The sequence below is a fragment of the Ahaetulla prasina genome, chromosome 1, assembly GCF_028640845.1.
Source record: "Ahaetulla prasina isolate Xishuangbanna chromosome 1, ASM2864084v1, whole genome shotgun sequence".
NCBI lineage: Eukaryota > Metazoa > Chordata > Lepidosauria > Squamata > Colubridae > Ahaetulla > Ahaetulla prasina.
Genome location: NC_080539.1, coordinates 201643887 through 201660569, shown reverse-complemented (window position 1 = coordinate 201660569; position 16683 = coordinate 201643887). Strand labels below are relative to the sequence as shown.

Genomic DNA, 16683 nt, shown 5'->3' with positions numbered 1-16683 from the left:
CCTGCTTGAGTACGGCTGACTTATGCACTGAAAATATTGCTTACTTAAAAGTTGTTTGCCAGAGATCTAGAACAGCCATCATTGTGGGATTCACTGCATACAAATTTTCTTTTATGTAATTGCGAGCTGCAATGTAGGACTTATTCCAAGGTTTTGGCACTTCTTCCATTCTAAAGAAAAAAGAAAACAAAATAAAAATCAGTACTAGAATCCTAGAAGACAATCGCAGTGCCAACAGATCTATTCCATACTGGTGATTTAAATTTCAAGTAAAGCCAATCCATTACCTTGTTAGAAATTGAACATACTATACATAACAAATATAAGGAGGGATGTTGTTGAAATTCCTTTTTTAAGCCAAAGTCCCTCTTACAGTACATCACACTTGGTGTAATAGTTACACAAAGCAAGGGTGGAAATATGTTAATTGGAAGCATGATCTACCCATCTCTTTATATGCATGTTGTAGACTGTACAACAGGTTTCCTATATGTGAAGCCATGAAGTTGGGCAGTTTTCATCTTAGGTTCATCCTAGACAATGACCATCCAGAGACTTCAGATATCTGAAAAGTGCCAGATTGAAGAAAGCTGCTCAACCACGTAAAGGTTTCCTGTAGAACTCAACTGAGCTTTTAAATTTTCTCTCTGCTTATAGTATACTCAATGATTACCTTCATTTATTTATATGCTGATTTTCCATCATGACTCTGAAGGAAATTTAACAGAGCATCACACTTAGCCATTAATACAAAATAAATTTAAGTACTAATGACCTCAAACAAAATTCAACCAGCAATCCAATATATAACTGTAAAATAAATTTATGGTTACAATAAATTACAACCCATTCACTATCTGCTATTTATTTCATATATAATTATCTAACATCAAGATTAAGGAGAAGAAAGGCAACTCAAGCACCAGTCATGCTGTTTCCATGGATCTAGTTTGAATCCAGTTAGAGGTCTTTATATTGGGTTTTCTCTATAATCCAGATTAAGTTGAACAAACCCTTGGAACAGAGAAATATTGGTATCTTGAAGACATCTGTTAATACACTCCCAAAATGTCTGCCTCATAACCTACCTTCCTACGAAATATTTGCCAAAGTGGGCATGGCAAAAAACCATCAATTGACCAGAAAACAATTTAGATTCCCAAAATAGTTTCCACCATCACTGTAGGACATTGTGTGATCCAGAGAATAAATGACTGCTTTGCAGCCCACCAGTGTATTGGTTTTCTTAAAATCATCTTTTAAAAATAGTTAATGGGGAGTCTGGTTGATAATAAGGGCAATAATAAGGAAAATATCTAGCCCCAACTTCGTACCAGAAAACCTAAGCCTTCATCCCAGCAAAGAGAAATGCTGGACGAGAAGCACTGGTGGAAAATCCTGTTGTTAATGCCCCTATATATTCTGGCTACCCAAACTTGGATTGCTGGATTGTGTCTCATAAAGACATGCAACAAATGAGTTCCACATGCCTGAATGTTTCTGAAAAACCATGGAAGAGAAGATAATGGGCTGCCTTGTGTGTAATAATACATGAAACGGGGAATGCCCTTTTCATGTATTATTACACACATCATAAAATATATAACTGCCAGTTTATGTTATTTGGGGTGGGAAATAATGTTGCTGTTAACAGAAGCAAACTAGAATTTGCAAAGATTTATGATTCTGTTCTCTTATTATATACATGTTTATTTTATTATATTTATTTGTCAAATTTAGGTAGTACCCATCTCATTCACTGAGAGACTCTGGGTAACATACAGATAAAAGTTAAGGGTATACTTGACTTAAAATGCCCTGATTTCAATTTCAACCAACACGGTATCTCTATTTTGTTTCATTTTGCAATAACACTCCTCACAGTATTCAACACAAAATTAACTAAAAGGGTGGTATTTTTGCCATTTTTGGAAAAAAAGCAGCAAGGAGGGAGGGAGGGGAAGGAAGGAATTTTTTTAATAGATTCTGAAAGCATCATAATTAAGCATATAGCATTCTGAGTGCTGGGAGAAAGCTGCTTGCTTCTTATAAATCTGAACGATATACTTTTGCCTTACGAACATGTTGTTTACAAATACATGAATCAAAGGTTAATTGGCATCTAGACCTATGAATCACTAAAGTGTTACTCAGTCTGGAATTAGAACAGGAATTCTTACCTGATTACTTTACAACATCAAAGTCTACAGGTTCTCTGAACTTAGCAAGTGGGTGAGACTTCAGAGACGGCCAGTTTCTTTAATAAACTTGGATGGAAGTGTAATTGCATGGGGATTTTAAGCCTTTGATGATAACGATAGTTAAGCACTAGGCTCACTACTGTTCCAAGTTTACTATTTTGGACAGGTGTTGATTAGAACAGATGACAGTGTTGTTATTACTATCGGACAAATATTTGGTCTAATATAATCTGTCATATTTTTTTCCAATCAACAATGCCATCTTTTGATTCAACAACCTTCCTTTAATTGTTCAGAAATCAAGTTTTTCATTGTATTTCTATCTGCTGACTGAGGATATGCCAGAACATGTTATGCATGTAAACGACCCCAGATTCAACCTCTCACACCTCTGATTAAACAATCTGAAGTAGGTGGATGGAAAAAGATTCCACTTGAGACCTTGGCGATCTCCTGATAAGTAGAATAGGCAGCTGTGAATCAAGTGAACAATAACCTGTTTTTATTTTATTTTATGTATATATGCATGTATTTATTTTTCACATTTCTGGACCAACCATCTCCCTCAAAGAAGGACAGATTTTAAAAGGCCGTCCTATGCATGATGACATGGAAGAAAGGAATACAACATTTACTGGGGCCTATTCTAATTATGCAGAAGAATGCATTCTTACACAACTGCTTCAAGTATTTTGCCTGTGATACAATTCTTTGCAGACTAAGATGTTGAAATAGCATTTTCTTACTCTTGACGATGAGGTGGAAGAACTTGCTTCTTGGCTTCCTCCTTTTCCCTGGGATCTCTTAAAACAAAGTCAACTAAAAGAAGGTTTTAAAAGAAACAGACCAGAACACAAATGAGCTCAGCAGAGCATAAAAACAGCCAAAGGAATTGAACCAATTATTTTTAAAGACTTCAAAGGTGTGATATAGGCAAAACTGAAAACATGCGACACAAAGACAGCCGATTTCAGAATGTTTTGCAGAACTATCTATGAAAAGGGCTGAAGTAGCAAAATAAAATAAAATAAAATCCATTAATTTTAAAAAAAGACTAACATTGCAATCTATTAATGTTTACTTAGAAATAAGTCTCAGGGTGCCCTTATAAGCAGTAAGGATTGCCAACAAAGAAATAAAGTTTAAGCTCAGAAAGTTTTTCCAAAGAAAACCTCTGTTCGTTTATGCATTTTAACTGAGTATATGTTTACTTCCAAAATTTTACCAATAATAATACCCATTTAGAAGGCACACATAACTCTACTCAGAGCTATCATTCTATAGGCTAAAACTGTGATATATTTTTTTCAAACTTCCAAACTTGAGGAAGGAATCCATTTCCAAAGCCATTACATGGAAGAGGAATTCTGTAAGATGCTAAAGAAAACTTATATAAGAAAAGATCCTGGGTATACATTCTTGGAAATTGGCATTTTCCAGGAAATGAGTATCGTAATCCTCCAATGTTTTGCTATTATGGTCAATAATAGTTTGAAACTGGTGGGAATCAGAAGTGAAAAGCTTTCCTGGGATGTTGGTCCATCACATTTTAATTTATGCTGCTGAGGAAACACAGGAGTCTCCAGAATATTGTATGAAAGTAACTGGGTAAAAAAAAACATATAATACCATGCCTGCATTTCTGATTCAGTTTATAACAAATAAGTTATGATTTCCGTACCTATTGCTTTCTTTACACTAAGAAGATAGTCCTCTCTCATTTCATCTGAGAGTGTGTAGATACTTTCACTGAGTACCTTCAAATGTTTGGGTACTAGAGCTAAGACGTTTTCCAGCCAGGAGTCGTCCATTGGGGCCACATGTTCTGTATCTATTCCATGGCGAATGTAATAGTAATATTTCTGCAAAATTAGAAAAGCACAGCAGTGGTATATAAAAGTGAGTTCCATTGGAAATCCACATTACGTCTGGCTGTAATTTTGCAGATTGGGAACCCAAAGAGTGAAAACATTTGGGAATCTTAGTTATGCAAACAGTTATCAGGTACATGAGAACAGTGAACCTGACTTTTCATTCTGCCTCTTTATTTAATAATGATGTTCATTCCAACCCTCTTCCCTTTCAATCAAGAAATCATGACCTGATTTACCAAAATATCTTTTTCTATTGCAGCTGTGGCCTCTGCCATGTCAGGTTTTATTTCTTCTAATGAAACAGATTCTGGAATGTAGTCTGGTTGCCTACAAAACAAACATGACAAACTGTTACCATCCACCTTCAGCCATCCATTTGCAAACTAATCTTGATTCAGACTTCTTTCAGAATGCAAGAAAATGTTACTGAAGCTTTAAAAATAAGCATGTTTCCCAATGAGGAAGGGAAGCAGCTTTGCAAACCTATATTGCAAAAGAACTTACATGATGATATTAACTAGAGCGCTTCTGAAATTTTCCCGATCTTTTTTAATGCCAGGTCTTGTTTTTGAACTTGATGGTCCAGCCCCATGATCGGTCTCAGGAATCTCTTCTACCTTGCGCTTCTTGGGTCTCTGAGACAAATATTCTCCTTATGGAGGAAAAATGAGAGATGTTATGGTTGGCAGAGGCTCAAAATTTGATATACCTATCAAACTGTGCAACCAAATCCATTGTCTTTGAATGGAAGTTAGAGTAGTTCATCATCTTTCTGAATTGTCTGTTTTGTCAACTGCATCAACAAGATCAAGGTATAGATGTACCATTTCCTTAAACGTACAAACAAAAGCTCTTAAAACCTTAGCTGCCTACCAGGGACATCTACTCATGTGTTATCCTATGTCATGTCCCACTCCTCCGCTGACGGCCGGGTCAGGGAAATCCGAATCAGGCGTGCCTCTGCAGCTCTGCCAAAGTCCTAGCAAAGTCCTCAGGGCAGGCAGGAGACCAGAAAGTGACTTCAGCAAGATATGTTTAGACTTTGCCTGACTCAGAGACTGCCAGAAAGCAGATCCTTTATATAGGCCATGGGGTGTGGCTCCATGACTCAGCACTTATCCAGGCCTGCCCCTCCCTTCCTTCTGTTGCCTCCGCCTATCAAGTCTTCTGACGCGAGAGTCACTCCAGTCGGCAGCTGTTGGTAATAGACCTCCCTCAGGCTCACATTCTGTGAAGGAGGGGGAGGGGTCTAGTTGCTCTGTTTGCCTGGGCATGGAGCCAGAGCTGGGGGCTGGAGATATTTCCTCCTCTTCAGCCTGTCTGGGCATGGAGCCAGGGCTGGGGCCGGGAGGCATACTAGAACATTCCTCCGTGTTCGGAAGCAGATAAGAAGACCCCGGCTGAGGTGAGATTGGACGAGACACAACATCCTAAGTCCTGGCCTTTAAAGACAAACCAAATTCATTCCTCCATCAAAGAAGGAAACAATGTTGCTGGCAGCAGAGATAAAGGACCCACCAGATTCAAAAGGAAGAGGGACTTCATCTTTTTGTAGTCTGAAGATGGAGGAGTAGGGAGCAGCCAGAATAACAATGAACCAGGAAAGGAGGAGGACAAAGGTGGAGATCAGTGAAAATAGAGCCTTGGAGGAGACAGAGTCCAGTTCTGCTGACAGCTTCCAACTGTGCAGAAAAGGTTACAGCCCCTACACTGTTATTTGACAAACTGCCTATCTTTAAGGACAGTTACCCATCCCACTCACAGGATAAGTCCTGCTGATACAGTTCTACCAAGGAATTATTGAGCCTGTCATCTACACCTCTATAACTGTCTGGTTTGGTTCTGCAACCCAACAAGACAAACACAGACTTCAGAGGATAATTAGAACTGCAGAAAACACAATGGCTACCAACCTGCCTTCTATTGAGGACCTGTATACTGCATGAGTCAAAAAGAGGGCTGTGAAAATATTTACAGACCCCTTGCATCCTGGACATAAACTGTTTCAACTCCTACCCTCAAAACGATGTTACAGAACGCTGCACACCAGAACTAGACACAAGAAGTTTTTTCCCGAACGCCATCACTCTGCTAAACAAATAATTCCCTCAACACTATCAAACTATTGACTAAATCTGCACTACTATTAATCTCATCGTTCCCATCACCCATCTCCTTCCACTTATGACTGTATGACTGTAACTTTGTTGCTTGTATCCTTACAATTTATATTGATATTGTTTCCTGATTGCTTATTTGTACCCTATGACTAACATTAAGTGTTGTTTCTTAAGTGTTAAATTTGTGTTGTAAGTGTTGTACCTTGATGAATGTATCTTTTCTTTTATGTACACTGAGAGCATATGCACCAAGATAAATTCCTTGTGTGTCCAATCTCACTTGGCCAGTAAAAAAAAAATCTATTCTATTAACAGTGATGTCTGATGGGATCCAGATGGCATGCCTTTCCTGTAGCAGCCCAATCTGCCCTTTAGAATCACATATACACAGAGAGAGATACAGAAAAATTCAACCTACCCACATGTACTTGGTTAGTCTTCCTAAAACCTTCTGGTCTTTAGGAAGACTTTAAAAATTTGGCTATTCACCCTGGAACCAGGTTCAGGATAAGCAAAAATCCCATCAAGGGAGGATATGAATGTGAGCCAAGTTGCCTATCATTGATTGTTCTTTTATTTTGAATGGCCTTCTTGTAAACTATCACATTGTCCAAATTGGACAACTATTCACATTATTTAAATAAATAAGTAAACAAGCAAATAAAAAATGAGGTAAGGATCTCAAAGTGAAGGCTCTCCTTTCCAATCCTAGAGATTTGGCTTCAAGCATTTATATCGGAGTCCGAACAGTGGGGTTTTTTTCCCTTATATCTCCTACAGACCTTCCCAACAATATCATAGAAGAGGTCATAATCTCCCTGGGACAGAAGTATAACTCTGTGATGTGATCCCTACTCTCTATCGCCCAAGCAGGAAATTAAGGTTAGAAAGGAGCACAAATGAGAAGGGCTTTTTAAAAACAACCAACTTATACCTCCAGTTAATAATAATATTAAGTGTGTCTTCAGCAGACCTATTCAGTCAGTGTTCCCAACCTTAGCAACTTTAAAACAGGAGGACTTCGAAATTCTGGGAGCTGGGGTCCACCCATTTTAAAGTTTCCAAAGATGGGAAACACTACTTTACAGACTCTCCTTCTCCTCCCTATTTTGCTTCTCTCACCCACAGACAACTTCCTCTGTTTTATTCAACACAACACATACTGCTACCACTCATGCACACAGATGTGAGTTTTTTTGGATTTTGGATTTTCACATTTTCACTGTCGGGGTCTTGGAACATTAATTGTCCTGGTAAGTACCATACTTTTTGGAGTATAAGACGCACTTTCCCCCCCCATAAAGGAGGGTGGAAATGTTGGTGCATCTTATACACCGAATTCAGCCATTTTTGACCTCCTGAAGCCCCGCCCCACGTGTCCCATTTTTCACAAAAACAGGGCGCGCAAAGGCTTTGGGAGGCCTGGAGAGTGCTCCTGTGGGCTGGGGACGGCAAAAACTTTTTTTTTTCTTGCTTACCTCTTCAAAATCTTGGTGCATCTTATACACCAGTGCGTCTTATAGTCCGAAAAATATAGTAAATTAAATTACTTTAATGATCAAGTTTTCACTGGCCTCTCTAAGAGAAAAGAAGAAATGCATACAAGCTTTCCTGAGAGCTCAGCCATTTGTTGTGCCCCGTTCAATTCCTTCCTACACAAACTATTCAGCCTCATCAGCACACAGTTCCTTGAAAGCCCAGCCAGTCCATTTGGTTTTCATTCCTGAAATGTTGCAAGAGAAGGGCCACCCTATTTGGGTTGCAAAAATAAGATGGCCATTAGATGGCAGAAAAGATTCGTCATCTCTTTCACCCCATCTGATGGTCATCTAGATGTCTGCAGCCCAGACATGGCAACTCTCTCCTCTATGGAAGAAAAACAAGGAGAAGAAAGGTAAATCCTCGATGCTCAACAAGACTTCTAGCTTCCCTCACAGAGAGAAGAAACCATGAGCGATATTTTATGAATAATTTTGGGTTTTATACAACTTCACCTCCATTCCAAACATCCAGATTTATTCTTACCCGGTGTCAGTTCATTCTTTATCATGAACTGCTCTGGAACATGAGTGTCCTGATCTCGCCGCAGATGGAACGAAGGGAGGTTCTGATGCCATAATGGTTTACAGCTGAGCTGAAAAGATAGTCAGGATTTCTCAACAGGCAGTTTATGCTTGGTAAAATCTTTTCCAAAGTTTTGCAAAGGAACTGCATAATTTAGTGGGTAAAAGGGGGGAGGGACATAATTATTTTAATATTTAATGTGTTGGATCTAGATGTAAAAGATCTTATGAGATCAATTTTATAAAGTAGGTAGCTCCCTTCACAAAAATTTACACTGATTAGGTTCTGACCCAGTTACAATCACAGGCAACTGCTAATTGCACAATGAGCAGTCCAATGTCCAAACTTGCAGCTTAATTTATATTTTAATAACAGAGAAGTTCAATATGTCTGAATGAAGACTGTAATTTCAAATACGTAAGGCTAATACAGATGTAAAAAGGTGTATATGTGTAAATAAGAGGTTTGCACTCATTAAAATGGCTGCACAACACATTTTAGGTAGTACAAGTACAAATCAGAGCTTGAAGTTTCTTTTCTACAGGTGGAGTGAATGCACTTTCTCACTTAGCAAAGGAAACACTGGAACCATTTTGAATTTTCTCTTGAGTACAAATGTTTGCTTGGGGAGTAGATACCTTATCAAAGTCATTACTATTGTTTTTCATTGGGTAAGGGCATCTTTCACCAGGAAGACACTAGTAAGCATACTGGCTGGGTGATCAACAATCATCCTAGACTGCATTACAAGATTGTTGTTAGGGTAGAATATGGGGAGAATCTTGCTGACTGATTGATAATTGATGCTTTAAAGTGATTAGCTATCCATACAGTATGTATAAATACCTTATCCGCTTGCGGGAAAAGTTTTGTTGTAATATTTTCCAACTTTCCTTTGTTGGGCGGCTTGGGCTGTAAGGGGATCAAAACAGTAGACAGAATAAAACACGCATGTTTATTTCTCAATCTGAAACTTTAAAATATAGTGCAGACCACAATTATTAGAGAGTAAATTCCATTAAGACAATTTTTCTGTACTAGTACTGACGATATGCTCTGCACGGCTCCATCTTTTTCCCTATGTTCAGGGAACAGCAGAAGTACCCACTCCACTTTCTATAAACTTGAACTACCAGATCTGGGCTGCAAAAATCCAGATATTTGTTTGACTGACTGACTGACTCTTCTCAGCAAAGGTAGCTCACAATTCAAAAACATATATTACAATTAAAATCTTAAAAACATTTTAAAACAATAATTTTTTTACCATTAAAACACTAAAAAACATTAAAAAGTCTTTGGGTATATACAAGACACCGCTGTTAACAATAAAGCCAGGAGGCAGGGTCTTTGGCATATGTAATGCCCCAGTCCAATGGACTATATAATGGACCCAGGCAGGGACCATTACAGGTAGTCCTTGACCTACAACAGTTCATTTAGTGACTGTTCAAAGTTACAACGGCACTGAAAAAAGATGACATGACCATTTTTCACATTTATGACCTTTGTAGCATGCCCATGATCATGTGATCAAAATTCAGATGCTTGGCAACTGGTTCATACTTATGACCATTGCTGTTTCCTAAGGTCATGTGACTACCTTTTGTGAAGTTTTGACAAGCAAAACCAATGGGGAAGCCAGATTCAGTTAACAACCATGTTACTAACTTATCAACTTATCCAAGGTCATAAAATGGGGAAAACCCCACTTAACAAATGTCTCACTTAACAACAGAAATTTTGGGTTCAATTGTGGTCATAAGTCGAGAAGTACCTGTATATATTACCATTATATCATAGCAAAGGTACACAGAAACCTCACACTTCGTTACTTCTATGATAGTAGCCAATTTTACACCGATGTGGGTTAAGTAATTTTAAAAAATGATCAATTTAAACCAACCATTTTAAAAAAAGGAACCAGTGTCAATCAAAAGAATTTGTTTTAACATGCTTCGTTTTTTTTAACAAAGCTTGGTTTGCTTTGTAAGCATTTTGCTTGTGAAAATCCCCTCTGTTTAAACTTAATCCTGGGACCCTTCTGCTGGTTAGGAACTGCTAATTGATAAATCGTTCAATTTTGGAAGACCCAGCTGAGTAAAAATCAAATCAAATCAAACAATCAAACAATCAAATGCAAATTTTAAACCTCTGGGTTTAAAATTTGTGGGGTCCACAAATTTGTGGACTTCTGTGGGGTCCACAGAGATAGATGCGAGTGCTCAATACAAACTGCATTCCAGATAACAGTCCCAGCAATTTATACAATAAAAAAACATATCACAAGCACTGTGTAACAAGGCAAGTAATTAGCAAAATCAATCCTAGGCGTAAAGTGCTTGGGGGCAAGGTAGGGGACTGGGATGGATTTGGGGTTCTGCCCAGCCCCAGCTTTCCTTCTTCTAGAGCAGGGGTCCCCGATCTTGGCAACTTTAAGACTTGTGGACTTCAACTCGCAGAATTCCTCAGCCAGCAAAAAGCTGGCTGAGGAATTCTGGGAGTTGGCTAATGGCTAATAAAGCCCCCCTGATTTGTGATCTTATTCAGGGGGAGTCCGTGGACCTTATGGGCATTACGGAGACCTGGTTGGGTCCGGAGGGGGGGGTTCCCCTCGTTGAGCTGTGCCCTCCAGGTTTTCGAGCATTTCATCAGCCGAGGGCCCAAGGTAGGGGTGGGGGGGTGGCGGTTGTCATTAAGGAAGATCTAGAGCCGAGGGAGGCCACTGTTCCTCAGATTGCCGGTTGTGAATCCCTCTATGTGAGGTGGGGCTATAGGAATCAGTTGGGCTTGTTGATCGCGTACCTGGCTCCTTGCTGCGTGACCACAGCCCTGCCCGAGCTGTTGGAGGTGCTTGCCTCCGTGGCGGTTGAGACCCCCAGACTTATAGTCATGGGGGATTTCAACTTGCCATCGGCTGGCTTGTTATCGACTGCAGCTCGGGAGTTCCAGGCTTCCATGACGGCCTTGGACCTGATTCGGGTAAATGATGGCCCCACGCACATGGGGGGAGGCATACTGGACCTGATTTATATCTCTGGACAGTGGTTAAATGATTTGGAATTAGATGACTTAGTAACCGAACCGATGTCATGGTCCGATCATTTCCTCCTTCGACTAGACTTCCGAACCGCCATCCACCATCGCAGGGAGACGGAACCTATACGGTGGTTCCGCCCCAGGCGCCTGATGGACCCCGAGAGGTTCCTGACGGAGCTTGGGCCATTCCCTGAGGATCTGGCCCACGGCACGACTGAGGAACTAGTTGCGGCCTGGGAGCCGCGGCTGGGGCCTTGGACCGTGTCGTGCCTTTGCGACCTCTGACCCGGCGCAGATCTCGTTTGGCCCCTTGGTTCTCCGAGGGGCTGAGGGAGATGAAACGCCGGAGAAGACGCCTAGAGAGCACCTGGAGGTCCAGCCGTTCCGGTTGATCGGACACTAGTTAGGTCCTATTCTAGGACCTACCTAGTGGCAATGAGGGAGGCGAGGCGCCATATACCTCCACCCTCATTGCGCCGGCAGATAACCGCCCGGCCGCCCTGTTTGGTGACCCGCCTCCTTCATCAGGAGGTGCGGGATGACCCGCTGCAGGGACGTGCTGAGGAGTTTAGTGGTTATCTATACGATAAAATCGCCAGCTCCGGGATGGTCTGGACCGAAATTGGGATGATCCAGGCGAGGGAGAGGAGACACGCCTTGTTGAGTCCATTTGGGATGAGTTTGACCCTGTGGCTCCCGAGGACGTGGACAGGCTGTTGGGGAGGCTTCACGCCACTACATGTTTACTGGACCGTGTCCTTCCTGGCTGGTACTGGCCACTCAGGAGGTGACACGAGGCTGGCTCCAGGAGATTATCAACGCTTCTTTGTTGGAAGGGTTTTCCTGCCGCCTTGAAAGAGGCGGTGGTGAGACCCTCCTCAAGAAGCCCTCCTGGACCCAGCTATTTTGGGTAATTATCGCCAGTTCCAACCTTCGCTTTGTTGCGAAGGTTGTAGAGAGTGCTGTGGCGCGACAGCTACCCCAATACCTGGATGAAGCCGTCATCTAGACCTGCTCCAGTCCGGCTTCCGACCCGGTACAGCACGGAGACAGCTTTGGTCGCATTGGTGGATGATCTCTGAGGCCAGGGACAGGGGTTATTCCTCTGCCCTGGTCCTATTAGACCTCTCAGCGGCTTTTGATACCATCGACCATGGTATCCTGCTGCGCCGGTTTGGGGATTGGGAGTGGGAGGCACCGATATCGGTGGTTCTCCTCCTATCTCTCTGACCGGTCGCAGACGGTGTTGACAGGGGGACAGAGGTCGACCGCGAGGGACCTCACTTGTGGGGTGCCACAGGGGTCGATTCTCTCGCCCCTTCTGTTCAACATCTATATGAAGCTGCTGGGTGAGATCATCAGTGGCTTTGGGGTGAGATACCAGCTGTACGCTGATGACACCCAGCTGTACTTCCACCCCAGGCCACCCCAATGAAGCTGTTGAAGTGCTGTCCCGGTGCGGAAGCCGTACGGGTCTGGATGGGGAGAAACAGGCTCAAGCTTAATCCTCCAAGACGGAGTGGCTGTGGATGCCGGCACCGATTCAGTCAGCTGCAGCCGCTGACTGTTGGAGGCGAGTTATTGGCCCCAAAGGATAGGGTGCGAACTTAGGTGTCCTCCTGGATGAACGGCTGTCGCTTGAAGATCATTTGACGGCCGCTCCAGGGGGCCTTCCACCAGGTTCGCCTGGTTCGCAGTTGCGCCTTCCTTGATCGGGATGCCTTGTGCACGGTCACTCATGCGCCTGCTACCTCGCCTGGATTATTGTAATGCTCTCACATGGGCTCCCTTGAAGTGCACTCGGAGGCTTCAGTTAGTCCAGAATGCAGCTGCGCTGGTGATAGAGGAGCTCGCGTAGCTCCCATATAACACCGCCTCCCGCGCAGACTGCACTGGCTGCCTGTGGCCTTCGAGTGCGCTTTAAGGTGCTGGTTACGACCTTTAAAGCGCCCATGGCTTAGGGCCTGGGTACTTACGGGACCGCCTGCTGTTACCACATGCCTCCCACCGACCCGCACGCCTCACAGAGAGGGACTTCTCAGGGTGCCGTCCGCCAAGCAATGTCGGCTGGCGGCCCCCAGGAAGGTCCTTCTGTGGGGCTCCACACTCTGGAACGAACTTCCCCGGTTTACGCCAAATACCTGACCTTCGACATTCCGTCGCGAACTGAAGACACATCTTTTATTCGCGGCTGTCTTAAATTGAATTTTATCTTTTATCAATTTTTTAAACGGGGTTTTTAGTATGGAATTTTTTTAATTTTAGGCTAATTTAAATAAGTTTTTTAAATGGTATTTTAATCTGTATATTGTATTGTTTTATCTTGCCTGTACACCGCCCTGAGTCCTTCGGGAGAAGGGCGGTATAAAAATCAAATAAATAAATAAATAAATAAATAAATAAATAAAGTTGCCAAGGTCGGAGACCCCTGTTCTAGAGCTTTCATAGGCTTCCAGACTCAGAAACACCCGCCCATTGAGGCATCTGGAGCCATAACACAGGATCCAATGTCTGATCCCATCCCCTCTCCTTGTCAGAATCTTATCCACTCTTGGAGTGGGGAACTGAACCATCCTATCATCCCAACATCCAGTAGTAAAGCAATGACTCCCAGAAACTCCTTTGCCGTTCGCCAAGCAGGGTGAAGCACATGGAACGTTGTGGTTTCAGTTATCTGGAGGACACCAGTTTGTCGGAACCTGATCCAAAGAACCACCTGTTGCATCCTTACTTCATTGGACTAAGAAAAGATATTCAATGTCTACATCAGGGTCCCCAACCCCAGGGCCACCGACTGTTAGGAACCAGGCCACACAGCTGGAGTTGAGCAGCGGGCGAGTGCAGTATTCATCTGTATTTGTAGCCGCTCCCCAGCGCTAGGATCCCCACCTCAGCTCCACCTCAGCTCATCAGGCATTAGATTCTCATAGGAGTATAAAGACTATTGTAAACTGTCCATGCACGGGATCTAGGTTGCGCGCTCCTCCTCCCCTACCCCCAGTCCATGGAAAAATTGTCTTCCACAAAACCGGTCCCTGGTGCCAAAAAGGTTGGGGACCACTGGTCTACTTCACAGGTTGATGTTAGCGGGGAAACATCTGGATCAATAGGATGGGGTCAGCTCAGTGGTGGGTTTCCAAAAATTTTACTACCGGTTCTGTGGGTGTGGCATGGCTTGGTGGGCGTGGCAGGGGAAGGATATTGCAAAATCTCCATTCTCACCCCACTCCAGGGGAAGGTTACTGCAAAATCCCCATTTCCTCCCGATCAGCTGGGAGTTGCAAGACAGAGAATAGATGAGGGGTGGGGCCAGTAAGAATTTTTACTACCAGTTCTCCGAACTACTCAAAATTTCCACTACTGGTTCTCCAGAACTGGCCAGAACCTGCTGAAACCCACCTCTGGGTCAGTTGTATTCTAACAACATAGCAAATGATTTTATGAAAAATGATGTGGACTGTAGTCTATCATTCGCTATTAAGAGTTTGTGCATTCCATGATTGTTGAAGAAAATCAATTAGGGTTTCTTGACTCCAAAATCTGTCCCATTTTGATAACTTGCTTCCACACTATTCAAAATGCCTTTCGGGGAGGGGGGAACTCTGGCACTTGAAAATACTGTGAGGACAACCCCACCCCTCCTTACAAACTATCTGCTTAAGTTTACATTTCAGAAACTAATTCAAAAATTATATGAACAGCTGCACAGAGGATTAGATTCCTTTTAAATGCATGACTTTAAAGGGCTCTGGCTGCATTTTTTGTTTTCCTCAAGGACGTCATCCTGAAATCAACTTCCCACTAATGAGACAAATATATGAAAGTCTCCTTCAACAAATATGGCTACACCACCTGCTCCTTCCTCAAACAGCATGCATATTTAAGTAAATGTCACAGAGGAAAGGGGTAAAAAAGCATTTTAAAAAAAATTAATCCAGTCTATTTATTCTACACGAAACAGCACCCACCCCCAAAAATCATGACTTCAAAAGAAAAGGAAAAAAATAACGCCTGCATAATCTAATGTAATATTAAAGAATAAAACCATTAGGCTAAGGCATTTGGGACTACATTGGGGAAAGACTGCCCTCTGCTGTTGAAACTTAACATATGAATCCATTCCAACTTTAATTCCCACTAAAAGGCAACTGTTCTAAGGAGAAATTTATCTTATAGCCTCTTCCTGGATTTTAGTTTCTAATATGTAGATATTTCTTACAGATATAAATAGTAGCTTACATCAAGGAGGAAAAATCATTTATATGTCTTTTACTTTTACAATTATACTAAATAAAATCACTAGTTTCACATTTATTTCAAGTAAGACATCATTGAAGCAAATCAGTGAGGAATGGAAAGTCACAATCTGATGTTTTCACCAGGGATAAATTGCAATTAAGTAAGTAGCAATACAGCAATAGGCAGTTAACATTAGATGCTCACAATTAAAAACAAGATTTAAAAATTTACTTCAAGTTTACATGATCCCATGGCAACTTTGCCATCCATTGCCCAGAGGTCATTCTTCATAGTTGCTCTATTTATGATTTGCCATGAAAAATACACCTGGTCCTCCATAAAATGTGGCCCACAAGTCACCTGATGTGTGTTTTTTCAGGACAAACAATATGTTTTGTTTGTTTCCAAGCACCTTATATGAATAGAATAGAATAGAATAGAATTTTTTTTATTGGCCAAGTGTGATTGGACACACAAGGAATATGATCAACTAGTTGTCTTCATTTAAGTGGCCTAACCCAAGGGGCTAAATCATGTTCCTTTTTTAAAATCTATATTCCACCAGCAACAGAAAACACTTTCTTTGACGCAAGCAGTTGATTCTCAGCTTCACTTCTTAACATATATTTATATTTGAGCTTTCTTTTTTCCTATGGGGCCCTTGTTGTTCCTTGATAATTTTCTTGCAGATTTTATTACCCAACTAGGTAACATCAATGCTAGAAGGGAATGGGGCTGCTCTCTTTTTATATATTATTGGCTTTCCCACTCAGTAAAACACATGCTTATGTGAGTGTTGATTGTTGGGTCCAGTATTAATCTTGGTGTTAATTTCTACTTAAAACAACAGAGATTAAGCAGAGATAGATGAAACAACAATTTCTATGTTTCGAACTTGGCTTGGTCTTGGATACTCAGAGTTTCCCAGTAGAACAAAGGGAGTCCCTACAATTTGCACACAGAATTTAAGCTTACATGGAGATGCTTCAGGGACTATATTTGGTTAAGTAGAAAACCCTTTACCACTATGGGGAACATACTACCAATCAAAGCTGAATTCACAGCACATCATTTGGACTCCTGAAGATAATGGAGGAAATTGTGCAAGGCTACCTAATACTGCAGTGAAATGAGAGTGTATATCAG

General features: G+C 41.8%; 1 protein-coding gene across 1 annotated transcript in view; it reads right to left on the bottom strand.

Moving 5' to 3' along the window:
• DNAH7 (dynein axonemal heavy chain 7) overlaps nucleotides 1-16683 on the bottom strand; it is a 189113-nt gene that overhangs the window by 171809 nt on the left and 621 nt on the right. Inside the window, exons 2-8 of the mRNA XM_058188377.1 lie at nucleotides 9106-9171; nucleotides 8221-8329; nucleotides 4580-4727; nucleotides 4312-4402; nucleotides 3883-4063; nucleotides 2948-3020; nucleotides 45-170 (exon numbers count right to left, since the gene is read on the bottom strand). Of these exons, the coding sequence (XP_058044360.1) occupies nucleotides 45-170; nucleotides 2948-3020; nucleotides 3883-4063; nucleotides 4312-4402; nucleotides 4580-4727; nucleotides 8221-8329; nucleotides 9106-9171 (794 nt within the window). The remainder of the gene's footprint in view (nucleotides 1-44; nucleotides 171-2947; nucleotides 3021-3882; nucleotides 4064-4311; nucleotides 4403-4579; nucleotides 4728-8220; nucleotides 8330-9105; nucleotides 9172-16683) is intronic.